Genomic DNA, 13,104 nt, shown 5'->3' with positions numbered 1-13,104 from the left:
GGGAGTGCTTACCACCGGATTCCCGCAGGCGGCATCTCCTTTAAAAACAGTCTGCTACCACAGGGTGCTGTGTCCTCCTATCTTTGTTGTGCCCTAGCCGCCGCCGGCTGTCTCTCCTTCACAGTTGCATTACTGGGAAGAGGCGTGGCTATGATCCCGGAATGTCCCAGCCTGGCCACGCCTCCTCCCAGTAATGCAGCTGTGAAGGAGAGACAGCTGGCGGCGGAAAGGGCACAACAAAGATAGGAGGACACAGCACCCTGCTGTAGCAGACCGTTTTTAAAGGAGATGCTGCCCACGTAGATCTGGAGGTAAGCGCTCATCCGTGCAGCGATGGGGGGATAAAAAGGGAGAGGAGGGACCGGCACCATGGGGCGCCAAAATATTTTTTTTTCGATGCCCCTCCCCCCAACCTAAAAACATTCCGGCTCCCCTGGGTACAATCCCTGACTAATTCTGGCTGAACATCGGGTTCTGTAGACATTCTGGACGTCGGAAGCACAGGCTTTTTCATGTTGTTGGTGGTAGTTATTTTATTTTTAAAATATTTTTGAAAGATTCTTTTCTTTAAGTTTGAATTTGAACTTAGTTTTTATATCTGTAAACTAATATCTAAGGGGGATATGTACTAAGCAGTAAAAAGAGTGGAGAAGTGAGCAAGTAGAGAAGTTGCCCCTGGTAACCAATCAGCATTGAAGTAACATTTATAATTTGCATACTATAAAATTATACAGAGCAGCTGATTGGTTTCCATGGGCAGCTTCTCCACTGGCTCACGTCTCCACTCTTTTCACTGTTTAGTACATCTCCCCTTAATCATACAACAATGGCTGTTTTCAGAGCTTTGAAGAGAAAAATGTGGATTTTTTTTTTTAAAACAAAGTAATAATTGATGCATACATTTTTTTAATCAGAAGTGCAATCAACTTCCGCTGTTTAGTAAATCAGTATGTACCAGCAATAATGTTTAATGATATAGGTAAATATACTGTATATAGGCCTGACTAAGCTGCATTTTAGTTTGTCTTTTCAGTTCCTTAAGCATGTGAAATACATGTTGGTATTTGCCATTTTCAGTATGAATATGACTATGATGAAAATGGGGACAGAGTAATCTTAGGCAAAGGAACCTATGGAGTGGTGTATGCAGGACGAGATCTGAGCAACCAGGTCCGTATAGCAATCAAGGAGATACCAGAGAGAGATAGTAGGTGAGTTATATATGGAATGAGTCCAATAACTGAGCCACAAGCAACTGCTGCTTAAACCATTTATGAACAGTTTTAACCTCAAAACATCTTCATTGTCAACACATGAACATTTCTCTTTAGAGAGCCCAGCTTAGGCCTCCACTCTGCTGAGAAGGTTTCCCGGAGGACTTCTTCTCACTGGTGGCTTTGGTTCACCCACGTCCTATTTGTTAGGTGGTTGCAGTGGAAAAAAAAGAGTTAATGGAGGCTATCGCTTCAAAACGAAATAAAACAATGGGGGATATCAAAAAAAGCTATTCAGTCATGCCCAGAGATTGTATCCCGGATTACCATGTAAAATAGACACAAGCTGGTGGGAAAATAACAGACTGTAAATTATTATTATCGTTTACCGACAAAAAAATATTATTCTTCATTTATACCCTCCCTAACTGTTAGTAAGAAAAAATAAATAAAGGCAGGTGTAATTAAAAACTAGAGGCTTTCGAAAAATAATGACATTTGGCACACAGTATTGCATTTAGGGCCTAATTCAGACCTGATCGCAGCAGCAACATTTTTCTCTAATGGGTAAAACCATGTGCACTGCAGGTGGGGCAGATATAACATGTCCAGGGAGAGTTAGATTTGGGTGGGTTGTGTTTAAACTGAAATCTGAAAAGCAGTGTAAAAATAAAGCTGCCAGAATTAACTCTGCACAGAAACAAAATAACCCACCCAAATCTAACTTTCTCTGTACATGTTATATCTGCCCCACCTGCTCTGCACATGGCTTTGCCCATTAGAGAAAAATGTTGCTGCTGCGATCAGGTCTGAATTAGGCCCATGATATAGACAGATTAACTCACTTGGATATTAAAATAATACATTCTAATTTTACAGATATTCCCAACCACTTCATGAAGAGATTGCACTTCATAAGTATCTCAAGCATCGCAACATAGTTCAGTATCTAGGGTCTGTATCAGAAGATGGATACATCAAAATCTTTATGGAACAAGTCCCAGGAGGTTTGATACATTGATTGACATTTTATTGGTGAACTTGATGTTTAAGGGCTGATTAATCTTTCTCTACAAGTTACTTTCTGTGGAGCATCTCCCATTTGTATACATATAAATATGTACTGTATGTAATATTCAAGAGCATTAGTTTTTATGTTATGGTCCCGTCTAGTAATTATTATTAATATCAATGTGCAATGTCACAGCATAATCAGGAGAGGGAATGAATGAATATGGGAGGCAAATTTTTGAGCTCTCGAACTTAAGACAATACGGCAATAAGCGCTGATCATGTGATCCCAGTGATGCGTTGATGCCTTCTGAATACGGATATTGCGCATTTGCCATGTTATCAAAATTTGGGCACATATGTTGACAATGTTAAATTCCTTTGTCGTATAAACAACCCTTTATGAAGCTAAGAACACTGTACGCTGTTTACTTAAGAAGTACCGTAATGGTACGCTAGTTGCGTAACGATCGCTCAGCCGTAGGCGAGACGCTCAAGCGTCACGTTCGCTCACGGCCCAGTGATCACAGGACACGTTATTGGTTATGTCTAGGGTAATGATTCGCTATGGCGTAGCTTACGCTCGAGACCACGAGGAGGTCACCAGCGATGCAGACGCTCACAACACTATACCTTTATGATAAAACCTTATACCAATGAAACACACTGAATACCTTAATGTGAGTACAGGGTGTAAGTGCAACCTTGTGTAACCTGACTAACTACAAAGCTGCTTGAGCGTCACCGACGCTCAAGTGAACACTTAACACTATAGGAAATACACAGATGCTGGTTTAGGTTCCAAAGCCTATTAACTGTATTATCTCTAATATACTTGTAAAAGGGGATAACAGTACAATTGATACACTACAATATAACAGAGACTTCCTAACCACAGAACTAAACAATAAATACAAAAAGACAATACTACACTGACCTAAATGCAATACAATACAATACTATCTAATACAATACAATACTAGCCTAGTCTAGGGGAGATATGAGAGAACAGAACAGAGAGAGAGAGAGAGAGAGAGAGAGAGAGAGAGAGAGAGAGAGATGAGATGAGAGAAATTGGCTCACAGAAAGACAATGTTTACGGAGAGAAACTTACGCACAAGGGGAAACGATCGCATGCGCCTGGACATCCAGCTCCCGGCTATCAGCAGATAACCGTTGATGAGAGAGTGAGAGCTGGATGTGGTCGGCCTGCCTATTTATGCCCCACACACAATGCAATCTCCTGGTCCTACAATCCCATTGTCCATTGGCCGAAGGAATTCGGCCCCGTATCATAACAAAAGGTCATAGGGTGATTCATACAGGTGGGCTGTGACGATTTCCAACAGCTCAGGTGGGTGGGAAACTGGGTTTCCCGCCGCATACCTGAGTATGTGTAATTAATAGAAATGGACATAAACTTCTTATGTCCATAACTATTCGCACGAGCGATTAATACGCTCCAAACCAACACCGGAATATTGCTAATTAAATACTCTTCCGATGGGTACCAAACACTGCTGTATGATTCCTGTTAGACCCTTCGTACGATATAAAGAGGGATTCCTCAGCTCTGGGACATTGTATTTTAACCAAACTTTCAGAATCTATCAAAGGGACCATGATCTATAAACTACATTAATTGTGAACATTTGTAACGAATGAGTCGCACGCTACGACTACGTAAACTCTACCGTAAATACGCATACCGCGCCTGCGAGTGCACGTTATTGCGGGTATGCGCATCCACGGGAGAGCGCACGCACGCGCAGCGCGGACCAGTGTGCGGTGCAAATATGGCAACGTGCATTGAGACATTTTTCTGACTTTGACAGTCCACCCTTTGGCAGTCAATAATAACTGCCACAAAACATTTAAGGAGAAAAATGTAAGTCAGGGGTTAATTGATTTCCATGGTTGGGTAGGGGAGGAGAGAGGAGAAGGTGTGAAGAGGGTATGACCTAGTGAGAAAGCAGAAGCATGTGTGTATGAGTCCATGTTTGGGGGGTCATGTATCATCGTGCCGTACGTGTGGTAAATCAAGCTTCGAGGTATTGCGAAGTATACATTTGAATTCCTTCTTATCCTGTGGTACAGGTCTGTGGATGGGCTGTCAAACTTTACCGAGCTCATTTCGGCTGTGGTTGTAACAAAATGGGGATGCACATTTTAGTTGATGATACATGAATGGGGGAGGTATGTGGTTGCTGATATCTGTGCCTGTATTCCCTATCGTCTATGTGTGTCGTTACCTGAGGGTTGTAGAGATGAAGATAAAGAACACTTACGAAAAATGCAATGATATTCTATGTCAGGGAAATGTACATCTGTCGTCGAAGTTGTTTTCGGTATCTGTTGAGAGTCGTCTTCTTTGCGCTGTTTTGCTCCTTAGGCATGAGCAACAAGCTTTGTCAGTGCCATCAGATTTACAAAAATGTTGGGCTAGCGTGAGTTTAAAAATACTAGGGAAACTGGGGATCCATGGCAAAGTTCATCAAGTGTCCATATTTAAAGTTGTCAAATCTTCTTCTTTGGTCAATCCGTTGTCTGTATACATCTCGTCTCGTCAGCTTCCTCGTCCAAGGGGGTCTTTGTATCTTGGAGAAAAGCAGAAAAACAGGTGAAAGAAACGGACCGTATAATCGCATTTTCATCACATTCTGGTTTCTATCATTGGGTCATAAATCAAATCCAGGTTAATTACAGTTTCCTCACTCCTCAAGCTCATCACTTTTGTACTTTGTTTGCACCTCATTAAAGCCTGCCCGCATCTAAATATCAATCCAATCGATATAACGACACCTAAGATACATAGTAGAAACTTTCCAACATCCATTATGACTCCTTGAGCCCAGTCTCCCAAACCGGAGAACCAATTTCGCGGGTTCAACCATGACACCCAACTAGTCAGCTCATTACCTACAGCAGCAAGGGTGAGATTGTGTTTTCGACGAAATTCCCACTTCAATTGGAGAATATCGTCCATCTTTTGGTCTATGACCTCTACCGGATCCTCGGTGCTATTTGTGATATACGTGCAACACTTTATGCCGTACTGTGTTGCCAATGTAACACAATATCCGCCTGTTACTGCTGTAAGATAATTAAGAACCATCCTATGCTGAACTAGTTCTGTTTTGTAAGCTTGAAGTTCTCTTCCAGTGTATCTAAACGTGTCATCATACATTTCAGTGATATTATCTAACAAATTGGCGAGTGCGGAAATATATCTATAATTCATCACACCTCGAGCGGTACGAGTGAAATCTAACGCTACCAGAACCTGAATCCCGGTGGATTCATGGATAAGATCAGAGGCCGGATGCTCTAACCTTTCTGACAGTTGTCTTTTAACCCGGTGCTCGTAATGAGTGTGAGTATAAGGAGCTTGGGCACCACGGTGTATGTCCTTCATTTTGTCATGTGTAACAGTCATCACTTCAGGCAATACTTTTCCAATATAACACAATCCTTCAGAGTTTGGGGCTAGCCACTTGTACGCCTTTCTCCCGCATATGAAATATGCATCATCGGGGAGAACATAAGGGACGGAGAAGGACATGATCATGTTACAAACCTTCCAGGTGAAATCTCCTGACCCTAATTCTTCCATCTGCTTAATGCACGTATCAGTTTGTACGATATGTGCACAGTATCCTGGTGATACCTCTCCAACTCTAGTAATCCTATTTCCTAAGGTATATCGATACCGGAAAGATTTTCCTCTACTGGCTATGTGGCGTACGAGCTCTGTATCTGTAGGCATTCTATCTGCTCTGTGTGAAAAGGTCATGGTAAGGTTGCTCCATGTCACTTCCCAATTTCCCGGTTTTCTAGGATTGGAGATGTTAAAACATAAGAGGGACCTATCCACATGGTATTGGTGGAGCTTCAAACTAGGAGGGCTGGAGATGTTAAACCTCCGGTCCACCGGTCTCCCACCACTTAGCTCAAGTACCTCCCCTAACGTTAAAGGAAATGGTACTAGCCCTGATTTGCTGTGTCCCTGAGGTACTTGAGAGCATACCCAACAATCGGTCTTATTTAACACATTACCCACTAAGGAGTGATAGTCACTCAATGGATGCCGGTCCATATGGATATTAAAACTGGATTGGCATTTCTTTGTTACAGAGCCTACAGATACAACTTTCTTTTTGAACTAACATTCCTTCACAGTTGTTTACAAATAACATGGTTGTTAGATCGTGCCCGGTACTCGCCTTTGCTTGGTGATTGGGTTGCTATTGGAAATTTACACCTCCGTCTCAGTCATCAGGACCTTTCTGGATCCTTTCTCGACCTCACCGGTACTCTCACCGAAACAGACTGCTCTGGTCAATATCATGGTTAACGGGAAAATCCATGTCACAGTCTCTTGGGGCAAGTCCATCTTACAGGAGGAGAAAAGAAGAAATTTGTAAAGGGGGTATAAGAAAATCAGTTTGAGGGGGAGAGAACTCGTTACGATAATAAGTTCTCTCGTTTTGTTGTTCTTTTTGTTCTGCTGTCCTCTCAAAAGGTGCTGTCTCTTCAGTCTTCCGAATGAACCTTCTGGTGATGTAATCTTTCTTCCTAACTAGCGATCTTTCTGTGTGGAGCAAAAATCTGGTCATTCCTGTGTCTTTAGTGAATGACCTCCCATTTCATTAACCGTTACTTCAGGCTTGCCTCCATTCCTAATAATCACCTTTCCTGCCTATGTGATCCTTGATTATAATGGTGTGTATTGTAATTTTGCTCATTTCTTGGTCTAGGGGGTCTAACTTTATGTGTGTTATTACAGTTGCTGGCATAATGCCCTTCTCTCCTACAATGGTAACAAATCCTGGGCTCCCTCCACGTGTCAATGACCTGAGGTTTTGGTTGATTTGATGCCTCCTCAAACGCTCGGATGCTCATCATCATCAATCGTTTCCCCTGTACTTCCCTGGTTCCTTGGATACCATGATTATGTCGTTGTCTTTCTCTTGATCTACAATCTCTTGCAATGTGTCCCTTTTTATGACAATGGTAACAGACTACCATATCTGGGTTTCTCGCAGGGGTGTGGGGCTTTTGTTGGGGTGGTCTTGTGGTTTGGGCCTGTATATTTGCTGCCATTAACTTATCTCTTTGTGACTCTCTGTACCTGGTGATATTCTGGTCATGATTAATGACGGCCTCTCTTAGTGCGGCCACCGAGATATCTCTCCAGTTTGGGTTGGTGGTCTGTACCCTTGTTTTTAATTCATCCTTTAAACCATTCATTAATACCTTAACCGCTATTCCTTTATGTTGTGCATTTGTCTTGATGTCTGCGATCCCAGTGTTCCTAGCCATTATTTGCAGTGCTCGATTGAAATAATTAGAAACATTTTCCTTTTCGTTTTGCCTTATGGAGAAAATTTCACTCCACTTGACAGTGGTTGGGAAATATATTCCTAACTGTCGGTTAATCTGCCTAATACATTCCTGATTGTGTTCCTCCATACAGGGTACCTCCATGTTTAATTTACAATCAGCAATGAATTTTTCAGGGTCAACCCTGGAGGGCAAACATGCCCTCAGCACTGTCCGCCACTCTTTGTTGGTGGGTTCTGTGGCGTTTCCTAGTTCTTTAATAAACCTTTGACATTTGGCTAGATTTTTCCCAGGATCAGGAAATTCGGACATAATTGATCTCAATTCGGTCCGGGACAAGAGACAGCGCATTGCACTGTCCTTGACGGGAATGATTCCCTGATCGTCAGTCTTCCCATTGGGGACTGAGATCACCCTGGCCAGATCGAGCTCAGTAACATCATCTTGTGTTGGTCTTACAATATGGGGTACATCTGTTTGTGCGTGATATGAAACATTGTACGTACCTGTGGACACGACCTCACCTGACCCTCTGTTAGGGGGTTCGATTATTGCCTTTACCAATTTGGTCGTGTCCACCTGGATGTCTTGTAGGATGGCTTCTGGAAGAGGTGCCGACATCGTTCTGGGCTCACTGTCTTGTTTGTATTCCTGAGGGAGGTTTGACATGGGGGGCAACTTGCACAGGTTAATAGTTGTACATTCAACAGTATTACAATAATCATAGTTACATTTATTACACTTATTCTTATAATCTATATTACAGTTGCTAAGAGCGTTTTTATTGTTCCACTTTTGTGCTTTTCTCTCCGCAATCAACTCCTCTCCTGCTGCCATGTCTCTCCCCTCAAGATAAGAGTCAGAAAAGTCAATAGACTCTTTTTGTAATTCACTTTCCTGTTGCCATAACTGTAAATATTCATAATGTTTATTTTGTCTCTTCGTTGGTTCAACGAGACTTATCCTCCTCCTTAAATTTTGTAACACTACTGGACTGAAGCTACCTATTCTTGGGAATTTGTCCCTGTCTTGTACAGTCATTCTCTCCCATTCATCACATAAAACTTCAGCGTGATTTCCATATTTCTTACACATCACATATCGTGCCGACCCGATGGATCGGTTCTCTGAATCAACCCGAACCGAGGTTGATCGCCCCCTACCTGAACAAATGGCCCCCATAATCTGCAGGCGTTGCCTATTCCTCCTTGAATATCAAGGCTTTCAGCGAACCCTTACAAACAAACCAAGATGTCCTTGGGCAGGCCGGCGGTGGTGGTTTATCAAGTACCCCACTTACTTCTCGCCCACGTTGGCCTGTGCTGCAATCACTGTAGCCAGAGCTGCTGTACCCAACTTAGGGCCCCTGTGAACCTTTATTTACTGGGGCGTGCTGGACCTACCAGTCCCCAGTAAGTATCGGTTGTTGGATAGTTCCCGAGTGACCAGCGAACTTCCCTTCCAAAAATAAAAAATTACACAAATCACGTCAGAATGTACAAATAGCGTTTGTGACCACTTTACTCTAATGGTATTAGGTCAGATTACTAACTACTGCACACAATTACGTGCGGTCCAATCGTTCAGTATACGAGCACTACTTGTCATGTACTGAAAGATCAATGGAATCTATGTTTCCGGCTGCGATTCCTTCAGCCAGAGCTTGTATGGCCTATATGGGTTCTGCACCAACACCCCAGGCGTTGTGCCACTGGACTTTTATAGCGGACCTCTTTGTTACCTTATGACCTCCTGGTCTGTTTTGACCTCCTGGTCTTGTTACCTTATGACCTCCTGGTCTTGTTATGACCTCCTGGTATGGTCCGCTATACTCTAATGCTCAAATATTATTTAACCAGGGATGCCTCCCTAGCCACCGTATATGTCACTTACACGTATGTCCCTTGACGAGTACCCGGCTTTCCTTTTGGTTCCACCTTAAAGTTATATAAACTTTTGTATACAAAACACACTCACTCAACACATGTACACTTTTGTTTCTATATCTATTTCTGCGCAGAAATTTGTCTTTAGCCCAACAGTGTTACCAATTAGGAGCAGGATCTGTTAAACTAAATTTCCGATTTTCCAAAAATAGATTTGCGTTATTTACCGCTTCGCGTTATCTACCGCTGTGCGTTACTTATCGCCTTGCGCTAATTATCGCTTTGCGCTAATTCACCTTTTTCGTGACTTGAGCTACGTGAGCGTAACCGGACGCTACGTTGCGTAATGTACGCTGCGTGCGTCTGCCTTTTGGATTGTGTACGCTAGTCTTTGTTAGCGACACGTGTACGCAATGCAAAGGATCCACCGTAACACAATATATTTTTATCAATGTAAATGATCCCTGATCATCTACCGCAATCCACACTGACTGCCTTGTATCTCAGACAAACCGTGTGTTTGTTCTATACTTTAACTATCACCTCTACTATGAAATAACAGCAAATCTCTTTTTAGCACTTTCTATCAACTATAAAATTGGCAAACAGGAATAGTGATATACGAAAATGAAACAGAAATGCAGATATATGCGTGCGTACGCAAGACAAAAGAAAAATAAACAGTTTAAAAAAAAGACACAAGCGTTTTGTTCTTACTTCCGGTTACCGGGTTCCTTCAGCACTCTTTATCTAAGCGAAGCAGACGCTTATCCCGCCAGCACTTATGAGACAATCTCCCACCCTTTGCTGGGGGATAATGTCTGCTGATCTACCTAGTGCAGATGTGAGAAGTATAGGACGAGCCCGCAATTGACAATGTTAAATTCCTTTGTCGTATAAACAACCCTTTATGAAGCTAAGAACACTGTACGCTGTTTACTTAAGAAGTACCGTAATGGTACGCTAGTTGCGTAACGATCGCTCAGCCGTAGGCGAGACGCTCAAGCGTCACGTTCACTCACGGCCCAGTGATCACAGGACACGTTATTGGTTATGTCTAGGGTAATGATTCGCTATGGCGTAGCTTACGCTCGAGACCACGAGGAGGTCACCAGCGATGCAGACGCTCACAACACTATACCTTTATGATAAAACCTTATACCAATGAAACACACTGAATACCTTAATGTGAGTACAGGGTGTAAGTGCAACCTTGTGTAACCTGACTAACTACAAAGCTGCTTGAGCGTCACCGACGCTCAAGTGAACACTTAACACTATAGGAAATACACAGATGCTGGTTTAGGTTCCAAAGCCTATTAACTGTATTATCTCTAATATACTTGTAAAAGGGGATAACAGTACAATTGATACACTACAATATAACAGAGACTTCCTAACCACAGAACTAAACAATAAATACAAAAAGACAATACTACACTGACCTAAATGCAATACAATACAATACTATCTAATACAATACAATACTAGCCTAGTCTAGGGGAGATATGAGAGAACAGAACAGAGAGAGAGAGAGAGAGAGAGAGAGAGAGAGATGAGATGAGAGAAATTGGCTCACAGAAAGACAATGTTTACGGAGAGAAACTTACGCACAAGGGGAAACGATCGCATGCGCCTGGACATCCAGCTCCCGGCTATCAGCAGATAACCGTTGATGAGAGAGTGAGAGCTGGATGTGGTCGGCCTGCCTATTTATGCCCCACACACAATGCAATCTCCTGGTCCTACAATCCCATTGTCCATTGGCCGAAGGAATTCGGCCCCGTATCATAACAAAAGGTCATAGGGTGATTCATACAGGTGGGCTGTGACGATTTCCAACAGCTCAGGTGGGTGGGAAACTGGGTTTCCCGCCGCATACCTGAGTATGTGTAATTAATAGAAATGGACATAAACTTCTTATGTCCATAACTATTCGCACGAGCGATTAATACGCTCCAAACCAACACCGGAATATTGCTAATTAAATACTCTTCCGATGGGTACCAAACACTGCTGTATGATTCCTGTTAGACCCTTCGTACGATATAAAGAGGGATTCCTCAGCTCTGGGACATTGTATTTTAACCAAACTTTCAGAATCTATCAAAGGGACCATGATCTATAAACTACATTAATTGTGAACATTTGTAACGAATGAGTCGCACGCTACGACTACGTAAACTCTACCGTAAATACGCATACCGCGCCTGCGAGTGCACGTTATTGCGGGTATGCGCATCCACGGGAGAGCGCACGCACGCGCAGCGCGGACCAGTGTGCGGTGCAAATATGGCAACGTGCATTGAGACATTTTTCTGACTTTGACAATGTTTTGCAGGGATGATATCAGAAATGGTAGGGCCACCTACAACCTGATATAGCACAAGATCCATGATACAAAGTTGCAGTTGCGTCTGTATTATTTGTGTAGATACAAGCAGTGTTACACTACTTCCCTATGAGCCGCATTTTGTGCTATTTGTACATTTTCAAGACACTTAATAAAGTCGAACTGGATAATGGCCCTCATTCCGAGTTGATCGCTCGCTAGCTGCTTTTAGCAGCAATGCACACGCTAGGTCGCCGCCCTCTGGGAGTGTATCTTAGCTTAGCAGAATTGCTAATGAAAGGTTAGCAGTTCTGCTATTAAATATTTCCCTGCAGTTTCTGAGTAGCTCCAGACCTACTCCTAGACTGCGATTACTGCATGGTTACTTATAATACTGTTTGGTTCCTGGTTTGACGTCACAAACACGCCCTGCGTTCGGCCAGCCACTCCCCCATTTCCCCAGGCACGCCTGCGTTTTTACCTGACACGCCTGCGTTTTTTAGCACACTCCCGGAAAACGCTCAGTTTCCGCCCAGAAACACCCACTTCCTGTCAAATCAATCACCGATGAGCAGATTGACTGAAAAGCGTTGCTCGGCCCTGTGTAAAATTGCATAGTTTTGTGTGAAAGTACTTAGCGCGTGCGCCCTGCGGCCCATACGCATGCGCCGAACTGCCGGTTTTTAGCCAGATCGCAATTCTGCTAAAGACGGCAGCGAGCGAACAACTCGGAGTGACCCCCAATGTCAGCATTTTCCAGTCATTTATTAATATGAATTGTTAAATCTTGCTGTGACTTGCTTTTTATTCTAAGGCCTGTCAATGTTTTACTTTATTTCTAGTAAAAATGCATATCAAGTGCAAACATTAGCATACATTAGTTTTAGCGTATTAGAGCGCACCGTCAGCTTCCCAATATGTATACGCACAGTAAAATAAAGATTGAACAGGTAGCACTACAGCAATGCAATAAAAATGGCAATGGTAATGCTAGAAACAAAAGGTCTTAGTGCCAGACTAATTTACTTATTATGCTGATTACATGCGTTACTATTTCATTTAAAAAATGTCAGTGGAAAGTGATGATACTGCTCGTCCTGTCTGAATCATAAAAACTCATCCCGGCAGTAAATGCACTCAGTCAGGAGAACCATGTAAGAATGCACGCTGGTTTTATTCCATGATTCCTGGCTAAAGGAAGATTCTTCAGAATGTCCACTTTACCCACTATGACAATTTCGAAAAAATACTTTAAAAAAAAACATACTGTGATTGCTTGTGGTTTATACAATATTTCCTTACATGCCTTTTCTTATCA

At 42.7% G+C, this 13,104-nt stretch overlaps 1 protein-coding gene across 2 annotated transcripts in view; it reads left to right on the top strand.

Moving 5' to 3' along the window:
* Positions 1 to 13,104, top strand: part of MAP3K15 (mitogen-activated protein kinase kinase kinase 15) — a 471,487-nt gene that overhangs the window by 346,987 nt on the left and 111,396 nt on the right. For both annotated transcript variants that reach the window (XM_063955733.1, XM_063955732.1), the window contains exons 15-16: positions 1,078 to 1,211; positions 2,094 to 2,221. In XM_063955733.1, the coding sequence (XP_063811803.1) occupies positions 1,078 to 1,211; positions 2,094 to 2,221 (262 nt within the window). The remainder of the gene's footprint in view (positions 1 to 1,077; positions 1,212 to 2,093; positions 2,222 to 13,104) is intronic.

This window comes from Pseudophryne corroboree, chromosome 2 (assembly GCF_028390025.1).
Source record: "Pseudophryne corroboree isolate aPseCor3 chromosome 2, aPseCor3.hap2, whole genome shotgun sequence".
Lineage (NCBI taxonomy): Eukaryota > Metazoa > Chordata > Amphibia > Anura > Myobatrachidae > Pseudophryne > Pseudophryne corroboree.
The sequence above is the reverse complement of the archived record's forward strand: the minus strand, read 5'-3'. Positions and strand labels throughout refer to the sequence as shown.